This window comes from Nycticebus coucang, chromosome 7 (genome assembly GCF_027406575.1).
Source record: "Nycticebus coucang isolate mNycCou1 chromosome 7, mNycCou1.pri, whole genome shotgun sequence".
In the NCBI taxonomy this organism is placed as follows: Eukaryota; Metazoa; Chordata; class Mammalia; order Primates; family Lorisidae; genus Nycticebus; species Nycticebus coucang.
Genome location: NC_069786.1, coordinates 111,261,956 through 111,280,159, shown reverse-complemented (window position 1 = coordinate 111,280,159; position 18,204 = coordinate 111,261,956). Strand labels below are relative to the sequence as shown.

General features: G+C 34.4%; 1 protein-coding gene across 1 annotated transcript in view; it reads right to left on the bottom strand.

The window, feature by feature from the left end:
* The window catches only part of SPAG16 (sperm associated antigen 16), a 996,461-nt gene that overhangs the window by 285,415 nt on the left and 692,842 nt on the right, over positions 1-18,204 (bottom strand). The window contains exon 14 of the mRNA XM_053597632.1: positions 16,575-16,640. Within this exon, the coding sequence (XP_053453607.1) occupies positions 16,575-16,640 (66 nt within the window). The remainder of the gene's footprint in view (positions 1-16,574; positions 16,641-18,204) is intronic.

Below are 18,204 nucleotides of genomic sequence, written 5' to 3'. Positions count from 1 at the left end.
AGCTCCACAGATCCTCTTGCCTCAGCCTGCCAGAGTGCTAGGATTACGGGCATGAGCCACTGCACCTGACTGAGAAAATCACTTTTAACAAAGAAAGGCAGGAAATAAGTAAGAATAAAAGAGTGAACCACAAAACAACCAGAAATCAAATAATAATATTGGAGTAGTGAGTCATTATCTGTTAATAATAACATTGAAACTGAATCTGTTTTTTTTTATTTCTTTTATTTTTTATTTTTTATTAAATCATAGCTGTGTACATTAGTATGATCATGGGGCACCATACATTTGGTTCATAGACCGTTTGACACATTTTCATCACACTAGTTAACATAGCTTTTGTGGCATTTTCTTAGTTATTTTGCTAAGACCTTAATGTAGGACCTCCACATGAAAGCTACAACCCAGTTACAACCTAAGAATAGGGAGAAGGGGGAAAGGGAGGGGAGGGAGGGGGGAGATAGGTGGTGGGAGGGGGATTAATGGGATTACATCTGCGGTGCATCTTACAAGGGTATATGTGAATCCTAGTAAATGTGGGATGTAAAGGTCTTAGCAAAATGAAACTGAATCTGAATAGACTAAACTCTCTAATCAAAAGAGAGTGGTCTAATGGATAAAAATGCAAGAGCCAACCATATGTTGTCTGCAAGAAACACACTTCACCTCTAAAGACACATATAGTAAAAATAAAGGGATGAGAAAATATATTCCATGCAAATGAAAACCAAAAAGAAAAAGGAACAGCTTCACGTCTATCAGATGAAATAGATTTCAAGACAAAAACTATAAAAAAAAGAGACAAAGAAGGTCATTATGTATTGATAAAGGGGAAAATTCAGCAGAAGGATATAACAGTTCTAAATATATTTGCACTCAACATTGGAACACCTGTATATATAAAGTAAATATTATCAGAGCTAAAGAGAAAGATAGACCCTGATACACAAATTGTTGGAGACTTCAAAATTTCACTTTCAGCATTGGACAGATCACCCAGACAGAAAATCAACAAAGATACATAAGATTTAACCTGCACTATGGAACAAATGGACCTATAGGTAATTCCATCCAACAGCTATGGAATATACACTCTTCTTTTCAGCTCATAGTTCATTCTCGAGAAAGGATGGACCATAAATTAGGTCACCCAACAAGTCTTAAAAATCTCAAAAAAATGAAATTGTTTTATCTGACCACAATGAGATAAAACTATAAATCAATAACAAGAGGAATACTGGAATATATACAAACACATGGAAGTTAAACAGTATGTTCCTGAATGATTACTAGGTCAATGAAGACAGTAAGAAGGAAATTAAACAATTTCTTGAAACAAATGAAAACACAGTATATCAAAATGTATGAGATACGGGAAAAGGAATAATAAGAGAAAAGTTTACAGCAATAAGTGCTGTAAAAAAAAACTGCATCAACAAAAGCAGACTTCAAATAAACAGCTTAAAGATGGATCTCAAAGAACTAGAAAAAAAGGCAAAACAAACACAAAAGTAGTAAAAGTAAAGAAACCATAAAGATCAGAGCAGATATAATGAATTTAAAACAAAAGAAAATTCAACAAAGGAAAAGTTAGATTTTTTTAAAAATAAAATTTGCGTATCTTTACCCACACTAAGAAAAAAAGGAAGACCAACCAAATAAAATCAGAGATGAAAAAGGAGACATTACAATTGATATTGCTAAATTCCAGAGCTCTTTAGAGACTACTATGAGTAACTATGTACTAATTAATTGGAAAACCTAGAAGAAATGTCTAAATTTCTAGAAACATACACTCTACCGTGACTGAACTAGGAAGAAATCTCAAACCTGAATAATCCAATAACGAGAAAAAAGACAGAAGAATTAACAAAACCTTACTCATCAAAGAAAAGCCCAGTACCTGATGTCTTCACTTCTGAAGACTACCAAGCATTCAAAGAAGACCTAATATCAGTTCTACTAAATTTATTCCAAAACATTGAGACAGAAGGAATATTCCTAAATTTATTCTGTGAGCTCTATATCACTCTGATACCAAAACCATGGAAAGACACAACAACAAAAAAGCAATATCTCTGATGAACATATATACAAAAATCATTAACAAAATATTAACAAACTGAATTAATCAACACATTATAAATATAATTCATCATGATTAAGTGGGATTCATCCCAGGGATGTAAGGATGGTTCAACATATGCACAATAATCAATGTCATGCATCATATCAATAGTATGATCGGTTCAATTGATACTGAAAAATAATTTGATAAAACTCAGTATCTGTTTATGATTAAAAAAACTCTGAAAAAACTGTGTATAGAAGGAAATTATTTCAAAATGATAAAAGCCACATATGACAAACCCATAGCAAGTGCTATAATGAATGGGGAAAAACTAAAGCCTTTCCCCTAAAATCCAGAATAAGATGAGGATGCCCGCTTTCATCACTGTGATTCAACATAGTATTAGAAGTTCTAGCTAGAGCAATTAGACAAGAGAAAGAAATAAACAGCATCAAAACATGGAAGGATGGAGTCAAATTATCCTTATTTGCAGATGATGTGGTCTTAATATTTAGAGAAAGCTAAGACTCAACAAAAAAATACTATTGAAACTGATAAACAAAAGGAGTGAGGCTACAGAATAGAAAATCAACATACAAAAATCGGTAGCAATTCTACATGTCAGCAGTAAACAATGTAAAAAAGAAACTAATACATAAAATTTCTATGGTAAACATAACCAAAGAAATGAAAGATTTCTATAATGAAGAATTGAAGAAAGAAATTGAAGAGGGAACAATAAAGTGGAAACATAGTCCATGCTCATACATTGGGAGAATCAATATTGTTAAAATGCCCATTCTACCCCCAATCTATAGATATAATGCAATCTCCATCAAAATACCAATGACATTCTTCACAGAAACAGAAAAAATTCCTAAAGTTTATATGGAGCCACAGAAGACCCAGAATAACCAAAGCCATTCCAAGCAAAAAAAGTAAAAGAAAAGAAAAAGAAAGAAAGAAAGAAAAGGAAAACCAGAGGAATCACATTACCTGACTTCAAGTTATGCTACAGAGCTGTAGTGATTAAAATAGCGCAAGAACTGGCACAAGAACTGGCATAAAACAGACATATAAACCAATGGAACAGAATAGAGAACCCCCCAAAATATCTACACATCTATAGTGAACTTATCTTTGACGACGCTACCCAGAACATATTTATAGTGGGGGAAAGACAGTTTCTTCAATAAATAATTCTCAGAAAACTGGATCTCCATCGAGAACAATGATACTAGATCCTTATCTCTCACCATATACAAAATACCAAATACAATGGATTAAAGCCTTCAATCTAAGTAACTATGAAACTTCTAAAAGAAAACATTGGGGGTCAGGCGTGGTGCCTTACGCCTGTAATCCTAGCACTCTTGGAGTCCAAGGTGGTTGGATCACTTGATCTCAGGAGTTTGAGAACAGCTGGATGTTGTGGTAGGGATCTGTAGTCCCAGCTACTTGAGAGACTGAAGCAAGAGCATCACTTGAACCCAAGAGTTTAAGATTGCTGCGAGCCATGACACTAGGGCATGTCACTAGCCATGACATTCCACCGAGGGCAATAAAGTGAGACTCTGTCTCAAAAAAATAAAAAATAAATAAATAAAAAACATTGGGGAAATGCTCCAGGCCCACTATTACTCAAGAAGTCCAATAAAAATCACATTAAGAGATCACCTAATCCCAGTGAGAAAGGCTTTTGTCAAAAAACTCTAAACAATAGGCGCTGGGTGTGAATGTGCAGAGAAAAGTACACTTACACCTGTTGGTGATACAGAAATCTAGTACAACCTCTATGGAAAACAGTATGGAGACTCCTCAAAGAACAGAAAGTAGACCTACCATTTGATCCACAATCCCATTTTCTGAATACTATTCAAAGGAAAAGAGTCATTTTGTCAAAAGATACTTGTACTTAAGATTGTTTTTTGAGGCACAGTTCCCAACCACAAAGATGTAGAACCAACCCAAGTGCCCATCAGTTCATGAGAAGATTAATACAATGTGGTATATGTATAGCATGAAGTTCCATTTAGACGTTGAAAAAATTAATTTCTTTTGAATCAATCTGTATAGAACTGGACATCATTTTCTTTAATGAAGGATTGCAAGAATGGAAAAACAAATACTACGTGTACTCACTATTACACTGGAACTAAACAAACCACACTCATAGGCACAGACAGAAGTAAAACTCAACAGGTGGAAGCGGGGAGGAGGAGATGGATTAAATCATACTTAATGGGTGCAAAATACACTTTCTGATAGGTACACGAATAACTTTGTCTCAAGTAGTACAAAAGCAATCCATATACCAAAACATTTGTACTCCCATAATATTCTGAAATTAAAAAAAAAGATTGGCAAAAGTGTTAAATGCATCAGTATTGCTATGTAATGTTAAATGCAATTATCAATAAAATATAGCACAAAAAGCTAGACAAATGGAGTCACACCAACTACAGAACTTCTGCACATCAAAGGAAACAATCAAAGTGAAGAGACAACCCACAAAATGGGAGAAAATACTGGCAAACTACTCATCTGGCAAGGGACTAATGACAAGAACTCAATAGGAAAAAATCAAATAATCCACTTTTAGATATACACAAGTGATCTGAAAAGACATTTCTCAAAAGAAGACATAAACATGGCCTACAGGTATACAAAACAATGTTCACCATCATTGGTCATCAGAGAAATGCAAACTAAAACCCAAAAAGATGTCATCTTTCCCCAGTTACAAAGGCTTTTATCGAAAAGATAGGTAATAACTAATGTGGCAAGGGTTGAAGAAAGGAAGACCCTTGTGCACTGTTGGTGGAAATATAAATCAGTGCAACCATTATGGAGAACAGTATGGAAATTCCTCAAAAAACTGAAAATAGAATTATCAGATGATCCAAAAATTCCACCACTGGGAAGTGGGGAAATAATCACATCAAAAATATTTCTGTACTTTTTTTTTTTTTTTTGAGACAGAGTCTCACTTTGTCCCCCTTGGTAGAGTGCCATGGTACGTAGCTCATAGGAACCTCAAACTCTTGGGCTCAAGTGATCCTCTTGTGTCAGCCTCCTGAGTAGCTGGGACTACCGGCACCTGCCACTACACCAGGCTATTTTTTAGAGATGGGTCTTGAACTCATGAGCTCAAGCAATCCACCCACCTTGGCCTCCCAGGGTGCTGAGATTACAGGCATGAGCCACTGTGCCAGGCCAATATATCTGCACTTTTATGTTTATTGCAGCAATATTCACTACAGCCAAGAGTTGTAGTCAACCTAAGTTTCTATAAATAGATGAATGAGTAAAGAAAGTTGTGGTACTTATGCACAATGAAATATTATATAGTCACAAAAAATGAAATCCTGGCATTTGCAAGAGCATGACTAGAACTGGAGAGCATTATGTGAAGTAAATTAAACCAAGTAAATTAAACCAAGCACAGAAAGACAAATCTTGCTTGTTCTCACTCATGTATGAGAGCTAAATATCAAAATCAATTGATATCATGGAGACAGAGAAACAGAGTGATGTTTACTAGAGGCTGGGAAGGTGGGTAGGGAAGGGCAATAAACTGGGGGCAGTTAATGGGTACAAAAATACCCTTAAATAGTTTGATAGAATGAACACTATTTGGTAGCTGAACATAGTACCTATAATCAACACTAAGTTAGGGTATATTTTAAAATTACTAAAAGAGTGGAACTGGGATGTTCCTAACACAAAGAATTGATAAAAGCCTAAGGTAATGGATACCTCAATGACCCTGATTTGATTAATTATACACATATACAATTATTATGTACTCATAATAATTAAAAGTTAAAAAACTAAAAAAAAAAAAAAATTATAGGGGAAAAAATTTCCAAAACCCATGGAGTGCTTTGCTCCAGCTGTTGAGAGGGATGGAGTGAGAAGCAGAGCATAAGGGTGATGGGTGTGTTAGGCTCCAAGAACAAAGTGAAACCTGCCCCTGGAAAGTCCAGCCAATCCTGCTGCAAAATCTAACTTTAGAAACATATTCTCTACAGGACCACTCAGAATACAAATTAAATCTCTTCTAGAGGAAGACATGTTAACTAGCATTCAGGTCCCATTCACCTGAGAACACAAAATTAAGTACGGAAAATTACTTTACAGGGATAATCAAGTTTTTTGGCAATTATGCTTCTGAGTCAATTATGTGACAATTCTCTTTGCTCTAATTATGTGTTTTAAAGACAATGTATGATGCATTAGACATTATTTATGTGTAAAATAATCTCCCAAAGCTTCATGCTGCTTATTATATAATTCATGTAGTTTTGTACACTTTTTAAAATTACATGCAAGTTAAGATTGGTGTCGAATATAATTAGAAAGAAGTGTATTGTTTTGTATTTTGATATTATTCAGAACATTTTTTGTATTTTAAAATCTGTTTAACTGAAATTTTATTGTATTAGAAGACCAAATACTTAAATAGTCAAACATTCTAAGGATATTATTTCTTATAAAATATAATAAACATCTTGAAATATTTTTGGTAGTCTTATGCTCAGAAAAACTTGGAGATCCGAAAAAGTATATTATATTCTAAAATAAAATTTAAAATCAATAGTAGAAAATAAATGTAATTTTGTTACAGTAAACATTGTCCTAATTACATCCTCTTAAACATCTCTTCAGTATGACCTGTGATGATCTTCTGACATTTACTAATCATTGAATATTTATTGATCAATGCTTCTGTACTAAGAATTACAGGATTAAAAAAAAGTTAAGGTGTAATGCATAAAAACAAACTGTCACACTTCTCATGGCTGAGGTATCTTTGTATAAACAGATAATGCTACAGAGTTATAGAAAAATCTCCTCAACTATACGACGCATTTAACCCACAAAACCAATCTAGGTTACCAGTTATCATCTATTTGATGCAGGATATTCCACCTGCTTTCTCTAATCTTAGCTCATTTCATGGGCACTGTGTTGCTGTTCCTCCATAAAGGAACTTGGCCTTTGCTTTTACCTGTGCTTGAATTCACTTCATTCAGTTCTATGGGGTGTGACAATTCAGTTCACAAATTTGCCACCTTGTGCTTACGTTGGCAGCCCTGCAGGAATAACTCAGTAAGCTTTCATCCCCTTGGTATATCAGCGTCTCACAGCTGTGTTTGTGTTGATGTGTGACAAAGTCTTGCTAAGTGGTGTTCATTATTGTTGCATATTTTGGGGTGCCATTGTGAGAATGTTGAAGCTTGAATTATGGCAAAGAATAAACATTAAATGTCTTGTTAAACTTGGAAAGAGTGCATGTAAAATCAGGGCGGTATTAATCCATGTCCATGGGGATAATGCTATGAGAAAATCGTTATACAAATGGATTAAATGTTTTTTTTGTTTTTTTTTTGAGGGAGAGAGTGGGTGATGAAGAGAGGTCAGGGCAGTCAGTGATGAGCAGAACTGATGAACAATTGTAAAAAATTATCGAATTGTGCCTCAAAATCATTGGCTGAGTGTAAGAAGTATAACAGACCAAGCAAACACCGATACTAAAACAGAAAAATCATAACTGAAAATTTTGGCATGAGAAAGGTGTATACAAAAATGGTCAACAAAAATAAAAGAGAGTGAAGTTTGCCTAGATCCATTGGAGAGGCAAGACAATGTTATCACTGGTGATAAAACATAGGTGCACAGATTGGACCCTGAAATAGAGCATACAAGTACAAAATAGATGTCAGCCAATTCTTCACAACCCAAAATATCTGTCAGTCAAAATCCAGAGTCAAAACCTTGTTGCTCACTTTTTTTGATAAAGAGTTTATTCATTATGAATTTGTACCAACTGTACAAACAGTTAACCAAGTTTACTATTAAGAAGTGCCATGATGGTGCCTGTAGCTCAGTGGGTAGGGTGCTGGCCCCATACACCCAGGCTGGTGGGTGTGAACCCAGCCCAGGCCTGCTAAACAACAATGACAACTGCAACAACAACAACAAAATAGCTGGGCATTGTGGCGGGAGCCTGTAGTTCCAGCTACTTGGGAGGCTGAGGTAAGAGAATTGCTTACGCCCAAGAGTTTGAAGTTGCTATGAGCTGGGATGCCACCGCCCTCTACCAAGGGCAACATAGGGAGACTCTGCCTAAAAAAAAAAAAAAAAAAAAAAGTGCTTAAAAGGCTACATGAAAAAGTTAAATGAAGATCACCTGAACTTTTTACCAACAACTCATGGCTCTTGTGTCTTGACAATGCATCAGCTAGTATGACACTGTATGAGGAAGTTTTTAGCCCATAAACAACTATATTGGAAGACCTTCCCTACTCACCTGATCTGTTCCCCCATGACCTTTTTCTTTACCAGAAGATAAAGCAAATGTTGAAAGGAAGACACCTTAATATCATTCAGGACCATCATGGGTAATACAAAGACAGCTCTGATGGCCATTCCAGAAAAAGAATTCTAAAATTGCTTTGAAGGGTGGACTAGGTGCTGACATTGGTGCATAGCTTCCCAATGGGAGTACTTTGGAGGTGACCATGGTGATATTCAGCTATGAGGTACGCAGCACTTTTTCTAGGATGAGCACAGCAACTCAGTTGTCAGACCTGGATGCTTGATTTCTTTTCTTCAGATCTGTGGATTTTATTCTATCAGAGAGCCCCTTTCTAATCATCAGATTATAAATTCCAACTCCCACCTTATTGTTCTATTTTTACCCTAGTGATTCTTGAAATATAGCATTTATTCTTCTTAAGATTACTCATTTGTTTGCTTATTCATTGTCTCTGATTCTTTTCAGAATATAGGGTTTATAAAACCAAGACTTAGTATTTTTCATTGCTAAACCCTCGAGTATCAAGGACATAGTAGATGCTCAGTAAAGGAATGCTAAGTAGAAACTTCATTCCTGAATGTATTTCATATATGCTGAAAAGTTTTAAATCATACAAAGGATATTTAAATATTAATTTTGTAGTCAAAGAGGAATTATCAAGAAATGTGACATAATCACTTTGCCTTTAATTTTCATGGACCCATCAAAGAAATGACAAATGCATGAACTCAATTCTATTTGACGGTAGGATTTACTAAAAGTTAAAATTGGGAGGGGCATAGAGTTATATACTCTTAATTTACCATTTCTTTCTCTAGTAATTTGTAGCATTAAATTTACAAGATCAAAATGAAGTAGAAATAAAGAAAGAAGACCTCTATCATTTTATTCTATTTCTGGCCAGGCATGATGGCTCATGCCTCTAACTAATCCCAGCAATTTAGAACACCAAGGCAGGAGGATTGTTTGAGGCCAGGAATTTGAGAATTCAAGACCATCCTGGACAATACAGAGAGATCCTGTCTCTGAAAAGAACATTTTGAAAATTAGCCAGGCATGGTGGTGCCTAGCCATCTAGGGGATGAAATGGGAGGATGACTTGAACCTGGGAGTTTGAGGCTGCAGTGAGCTATGATTGCACCACTGCTCTCCAGTGAGTAACAGAATAAGACCCTGTCTCATAAATACATAAATTAATAAAGTAATTTTAAAATGTATTAGATTGCTTTCAAATTTTCTAACTAATTTTTGAAAGTCTGGTTATACAAACTCTTTTTTTTTTTTTTTGTTTTGCTTTATCTTAAAGTATCTAATTTTCTACCAAAAGTTATTTTCTTTACAAAATACTAAACGTATAAAGGCAATAGTTTGTTTCATAAAATGTTTAGTTTAACAATATATATGTACATACGATGAGATGAATTTGAAAGACATAAAATTAATTATTAAATATGTCATGGCATTAAATAATTCAAATAACATATAAAGTAAAAATGGCACATTACATATCCTTTAATTTTATATTCTGTTGTTGTTTCCATTTTCCCTAGACAGACAGAACCTGCTTTAGTTTTTTACCACATTTCTAAAAGTTTTGACTTATGCATCATCTAGGTGCAGTAATGAATAAGAACTGACATCAAATATTATTATTATTGGCCTAGCTAAATGGTGCTGACATCAAGGTGAATTGCTGGAGAAGTAAACAAAATTGAATTTTTTTGCTGTATAAATGCTGCCTGACATCATTTGTCCTTCAGAGGATCAATGTCTGCATGACCTAAATATTGCTTGTGTTTCTTTATATAAATGATCAGAGATTGATACTATTTTCCGTTTGAGCTTGGAAAACAAACAAAATTCAGAAACTGGAATTTTATCTTTCTTTGCTAATATGGAGTAAGGATAACATTTTTTAGGTATGCAATTGCAGGTTTTTATTTATTAATGCTTTAAAGAAAATATAATGCAAATTAACCATCTATGTCTACATACTGACATATGTGGAATTAGGAAAAGCAATTACTCTATCTCACATCAAATGTAACAAATGTAACTGCCTAATTATTACATAACATACCCTGATATGAAAGAGACAAAATGAGGAGTCTACTGAAGCCTATGTCCATTTTTTTTTTCTGTAGGATTTAACTCAAGTTTAATAGTTACATATTTTCTTATAAGAATAATTTTAGAATTTTATTTTCTTATATTTCTTGTTTAAGTACAACAAGTACTACAGCTTTATATTTATACCATTGATATCATGTCATAGGAAATCAAGTTATGGACTACAAGGAATTCATGTTATATATTTGGTGCATGTACATATTTTTGTGTATATGTTATTTACTTCTACTTTTTTGAAAACATGTCTAGAAGGGAATATTAGAACCACCAGTAACAGTACTGGTTGAATATCCTTAATGAAAATGTGTTGGATGAGAAGCATTTCAGATTTTGAATTTTTTTTTTAATTTGGGAGTATTTGCATATATAAATGAGATATCTTGAGAATGGAACCCAAATTTAAACACAAAATTTACTTATTTTTCATATGTACTTTGTATACATACCCTGAAGGTAATCTGAAACAATATTTTTCATAATATTGTGCCTGAAACAAAGTTTGTGTACAATTACGCATCAGAAAGCACTGGCTTTGGGTGGGGAGTTTTCCCTTATGTAGTGTCATGCTCAAAAAGTTTTGAACTTTGGAATATATTGGATTTTGGATTTTTGGATTATGGAGACTCACCTTGTAGCAATAATAATAAGAGTAGTAGAAGTAATATCATTTACTAGTTGATAGGTACCAATTCTCACTCTTTTCTTATCCATTTTAAATATGAGCTAAATAATTTGCTCAAGATAACGTATCTTGTGAATAGCAAAACCAGAATCCAAAATATACTTAGAAAAACAAATGCAATCAGAATTGTGTAACTATACAACACTCTGAAGGCGTGGAATCCATGATGCCATGAAAACTTTCTAAGAAGCAGCTACTCTATACTGGTAAATGAGCTTAGTTTATACCTCAGTATCCACAGAATTTGGAGGCACAATAAAGTTGAAATAAATAAGATACAGCAAGATAGTGTTGTGGTGAAAGCCTTGTACTAATATTTGTGCAGAACTTGACATACATTCATTCCCTTACTCATCATCTTTTAGAATATTATATACATAAATAAATCATGCTAAATGAAGGTCATAATGAGTAAAACAAAAATTGAATATATCCTTGTATTTTTTCACTGAATTTCAGCATAGAGAGATTTTTTTTAAGGAAATGAATAGGCAAAAAGCCCCATGACAGTTGCTAACTATGACATATCCTCCTGCTCTGTATCAGAATGAACAGGATGATATTTATTAAGATGATATTATGGCAAAAAGAATCAGCTGGGATGATGCAAAAGTGAGAATTTCATTTTAAAAATATTTGAATGAGATGTCACAGATAATTAGGTTGAGTTGTAAAATAGCTAATGATAAATCGAGGGAGGGGGTGTCAGAGTGGAATTTACTTAAAAATTATCAACCTATCAATGAAATTAAAAGTCACAAGTTTGGATGTGTGATTTAAGGAGAGAATCTGATAAAAAGATTTAAGATTGAGCCGTGATACAGTTTAATAGATCCAGCACAGTAGACTGAGAGGTGATGCCAGCAGATATTTCACTTCTCAGGATTGAAGAGAGGACATTGTAAGTGAGGATTGAAAGTAAAATCTGTAATGAAGAATGTCCACTGGATATACTAATATGGAATTCAAGATCAGTATCATTGGACTTTTGATTTGGTATAAACATTGGGATGGTTGAGGAAAAAATGATATTGGAAGTTTCTGGACAACATGGAAAAATAAGATAATGCAGAAATGGTCCCATCGCTCAAAATTCATAAAGGTTATAAATCAAAAGGTGAAAAAAATAATAATATACATCTAAAATCAACTGTGACATTTTTTAAATATGAATCAGCAAATTTTTAAAATAATCCAAGAGGAACCCTATGAAAAATATAGTAATTAAAAATGTTTGAAAAGTTTTCTGTTATTATGTCTTTGAATAATCTTTTACATTCTCTTTTCTTTCCCATTTCATTAACTCCAAATGACACCCATGTTTGTTCATTTGATGTTGTTCTGCAGATCTTATAAGCATTCCACATTCCTTTCGATTAGCTTATCTTTTTCTCCTCTGACTATGTATTCTCAAATTGCCGTTTTGGGGCTAATTCTTTCTTTTGTTTGTAAATTCTACTATCAATGCTTTTTTATTACATTCTTCATTTCATTCATTATATTTTTCAGCTCTTAGATTCCTGTTCAATTTTTTAAAATTATTTAAATCTCTTTGTTAAATTTTTCTGATAAATGTCTAAATTATTTCTCTTGTTTGTTCTGAACTTTGCTGAGCTTCCTTAGAAAAGCTATTTGAATTCTTTGAGGCATCACACATCATTCATCATTTTAGAGTTGGTCTCTGGTGCCTTATTTTCTCTGTTTGGTGAGGTCATATTTACCCGAATGTTTCTGATGCTAATCAATGTGTGGCAATGCTTGCACATTGAAGAATTGGATATTTATTCCAATCTTCCTCCTAGTTTTGCTTGTTTGTGTCCATTCTTCTTCAGAGGATCTTCCACAGAGCTAAATAAACTGTTTTTTGTGTTCCCCACCCCTGTGACCCTGCAGCTATCACAGCACTAAAGGACCCTCTTGGTCCAGATTTGCTGCAAGTCTTACAAGGTCTCTAAGTTGAGGCCAGTTTTTAGGCCTACATGGACCTAAAGAAAACCTAAATAAGGGTCCTTTGTTGATTTGGAAAGCCGACCATGGACCAAGGCTGAAAGACTGTTCCAGTGGCCCAGCAGGCGTACTTCCCATCATGTCTCTGTACAGATGAGACAGGTCCCTAACTGCAGGAAGAGGAGCTGGACCTGTGACTGAGTCACCTCAGAATCCTTTGTGAGACAGCAGCTGGTAAATCTGTCCCATTGATTCAGACAGGTTTACAACTCCACACAGGACCCTGCACAGATAGGGTATTCCCTAAGTTGCAGTAGATGGGGCTGTGCTGAGACTGGGTCCCTTTGGAATTTTCCGTGGGATGGATGTTGGTAAGCTTATCATGGGGGCTTAGACTCCTAAGCTTCTAGGCTTTAAAATATGGTTAAGTCTCCTTCTATGTCATTGTGTAATCAGCTTTGAGCTGGAACCTCAACTGAGAGAAGCTGGCACCGAGCCCCAGGGCAACATTCAGGATCACTGCCGAGACCATAGACAGTAGACTGATGATACTCTTGCTGAAGCACTAATGTGGGCAAATCCCTCTTGGATCCCTTTGAAAATGATTATGGTGTAGGCTCAAGGCCAAATTGGATACAGCCAAGCCCCTTGGGAAACAGAGCCATTTCTTGGCTTGAACCTGGGAGTTCAACCAGTAGACCACTAACACTATCGCTGGTCTGAACTCTCTAATGACTCCCCCAGCTCTTGGGCTCCCCTGGGGCTTTATAGTCTCTTACCTAAATTTTCAGACTCCTGAGACTTTGTATGGGTATAAAATTCTTATCTTTGTGATGAGTTATGAGGAGTCTACCTCCTATTCTGCAATCTTGTTGACATCATTCCTCTTTCTGTATATCTAGATTTCTAGCTTGAGAACAGTGAATTTTATATTGGTACTTTCTGCTTCCAAATCTGAATTTGTAGAATTTTCCTAAGACCAAGTTCATGTAAATAGCTAAATGTAACTTTAACTAGTAATGTATCCCTAAAGACATCAAACAATTAATAAAGCTAATTAATATCAACTAATTAAAATCTTTTCTGGTTGTGTATGAACCATATCACACATTTCTTACCACAATTTTGTCCAATACTTTGTTTGAATGTGAATTGTGTTACAATGCCATGGTCTCAAAAGATCTGTGAAAGTTTTTGTGCTTTGCAGTCACTGCTGCCTCCCAACCTTCTGACCTTCCTTAGCAGGTATGTGATATAAAGTATTTTAAAAACAATATGTCATTAAAATTTCACTTAAAAATGTTATAAAAAACACCATTTTCTTAATAATTGATAAGTATTTGTAGTCAAGAGAAAAGAAATTAGTGGGATGTTTATTTGAAATACTATTACAACAGTTCTTTTAGTTGAACAAAGCAAAGTGTGTAATGAAAATAGGTTAGCTACTTTGACACTGGATACATGGACCTCATATTTATCATCTTGCTCTTTAAAATATTTACAATTAATGTGTGTCTTCCTTGATTGTGAATTCAATAAATCTATTTTGGCTATTTCCATATTTATTAATTTTACTATTTCGAATGTCAAATGGTGTCTTTTTCAGCTATGATATTGCTTGCCAAAATAAAATGCCTGATTTACAAAATATTAGTTTACTTCATTTTAGCTTCCATTTAATTTACTTAGGGCATGTAAAGCTAGAAGACATTTAATAGAATTTTGGAATGAAACTATATCCTGTATCACATGAGTCCATAGTGCTTAAACATCTCTATACTCTCCTAGAAATAAAATTTTTCTTAGTATCTAGAAGCAATCTATACTATAATAATTTTCACTTAATTGGCTCACTATAGTAAATTAAATGGACTATTTTTTAACAAAGACAAATCTATTAAAATATAATTGTGATTGAGCCCATCATTAAAATTCCCAAGCTGGACAATGATACCAGCATAATTTCACTTGGAGCAATAAACATTCCTTGATCGCTATAATTTCTTTCTTTTTTTTTTTTTTTGTAGAGACAGAGTCTCACTTTATGGCCCTGGTTAGAGTGCCATGGCCTCACCCAGCTCACAGCAACCTCCAACTCCTGGGCCCAAGTGATTCTCTTGCCTCAGCCTCCCGAGTAGCTGGGCCTACAGGCGCCCGCCACAACGCCCGGCTAGATCGATATCATTTTTAGTGAGCATTATTCTTTCTAAAAGAATAATAGCATGATAATAACAGAATTTTGACTATGCTATCATTTTGAAGTTAGATGTAAGTAATCTATCAGATTTCTTTTTCAGCTAATTGGAAAATAAGTGGAAGGTGGAATTAAGATTCTTACTCCACTGGGAACTTGGAGACAAATGAAAATGTTAGCTATAATTAAATCATACCATTTGAACAGACTTCAGAGGTCATCTTTTTAGACAAATCACATTCATTCAAGAAGAAACAAACTTAAATCATCCTTCCATGATTACTATCTGAACGCTTTTGAAGACAACCTGTTTTAGTTTATTTTGTGTTGCTATAATAAATATCATAAACTGAGTAATTTATACATAAAAGAGAAATTTATTTCTTACAGTTCTTAAGACTGGCAAGTCCAAGAGCATGGCACTGGCATCTCATGAGGGTTTTTGTGCTGACATCCCATAGCAGAAGGTGGATGGATAGAAGAAAGAGTGAAAGAGATAGAACTCATGGCCTCAAGGGCCTTTTCAGTAGACATTATCTATTTGTGAGGGTGAAACCCTCAGGACCCTAACACCTCCTCTTAGTCCCCACCTCTAAACACTGTTGCATTAGGGATTAAATTTCCAACACATGAGCTTTGGGGGGGCACATTCAAACTACAGCAAACCTAAAGCAAATGTTCAACATTTTGCATTGTTGGTAAGATCATCCTTACATCTGAATGGATATGTGAAGTTGCAGATAAAACACACTTTGGTTTTGTCATGAGTTTATATGAAGACAAATTTGAAACTTTTCTGTGAGAAACTGCAAAGCTGTCAAATCAAGATTGTTCTTTTCTAAACTGAAGAAAATTCCCATTTCTATATCTGTTTTTTTATTCATGTTTTCTTTCAAGAACTTTATTTTTATGATTCTGCATTAAAATCTAGTGCAGTTTATATCCAACTTACTTTTTGAAGCCTAAATTAGACAAAAGATTGTTTAAAATGTGTTTAAGTAGAATAGAGTTCAACAGAATTCCTCCTGACTTCTGCCTCTACTTATTTTATGTGTTAATGTCATTTAAAATTTTGCAGTCCTACATTATGTGCATAGATTTCCATTATTTATAATTAATTCCTCCTCACCCAATTAAGCTACTCTTTTACTTTGATGATTGTTTTCATAAAAATAAATTTCTATAAATAAAATATTAAAATAATTTATTGTCAAACTAAACTTACCCTAGGAGCAAAGGTGGCATCATTGATAGAATGCATGTGACCATAAAGCGACTGTTCACATTTACCCTATGAAGATAAAGCAGAAATAAAATCAAATAAATTTCATTTTAAATTTGAAAAATACATTTATATAAGTTTTATTCCAATTTTTAGCCCAATAAAAAATTAGTACATTTTTATGATAGAAAATATTAGCTCAACTAATATTCAGAATCATACAAAGCTGTACACTGTACTGATGAATGTGCCACAGTGCTGAAATTCTGTCCTTCTTGCTTTTACACCATTGGGCTGAAAAAGTAGCTCCATTTTACAATTAGCATTGTTTTCAAGACCTGGGGCCAAAGCATTTCCACCACTGCTAGGGGTGGGCAGGTGGGGAACAGTAGGCTAGTTGTTTTGTTTGTTTGTTTATCTTTTTAAATATTAAAATCAAGTTTTAATTCCCAAATTTTCACAGTTCAGCATTAATATTGTTACATGTATAAAATGTTTCAAAATATATATAGTAATTTTTTAATGCAAAGATAAGTATTTGTTTTGTTAAAACCATACCTTATATTTATCCATTCAGTTTACTCATCTTTTCCAAATAATAGCTAAAAACAAATTAGCTATCAAATGTCCAAATTTCAGTTTAAATGTTTCCAAGAGGGCAGGAGTGGTATCCTAGCACTCTGGGAGGCCAAGGCAGGTGGATTGCCTGAGCTCACACATTCAACATCAGCCAGAGCAAAAGCAAGACCCCGTTTCTAAAAATAGTTGGGCATTGTGATGGCTCCTATAGTCCCAGCTGCTTGGGAGGCTGAGGCAAGAGTTTAAAGTTGCTGTGAGCTGTGATGCCAGAGCACTCTACCAAGGAAAACAAAATGAGACTCCACCTCAAATAAATACATACATACATACATACATATTTCCAAGGAAGGTGCCTGTATTCTAGTTGGTGAGGATAGTCATTTTGTTTAAAAAATCCTAAAGTGTGTTAGAAGGTGATAAATGTGAAAAGAAGAAAATACCAGACAAGGTTAGGGATCCCATGGATTGTGGGATTTGGACGGGGGGTTGGGAGGGGAGCGGCTAAGAGCAAATCACATTATCAAATCTAGTGATCCTGTTTGGACTCACTCAGAAGATAAGATTTGAGCAAAGACTAAAGTTAGTAAGGGGAACTGGCCAAAAGGACATCTTAAAAAGTGTTCCAGGTGTAAAGAAAAGCTAGAGCGGATGTCCCAAGGTAAGAGTTTGTCTCACTTGTTTCTGGAACGAGGAAGCAATCGGGAGAAAAGCACATTTACTCTGAAGCCTTCATCTCTTCTCATTCGCTACCCTGCAATTTACTCAGCCTTAAAGCATCCAAGCCCAGGAGAGAGAGGATAGAAAGACTATAGAGCAAGCTACTAAAGACAGATCATCACTGTGGTGTCTTCTCATTGGTTATTGGTCATTTATGGAATATTTTTGAACTAAACAAAGTTGGAAAGGCTTTATAATTTAGCTCTATTTAGTATTAACTATTGCCATTATATTCAGAAAGTTAAATTTCAAATGTCTATTTACAGAATCAGTGCATACTACTACTCCCTGCTCGTAGACTACAAAATTTCCCCATTAAATTTTTTTTTTTTTTTTT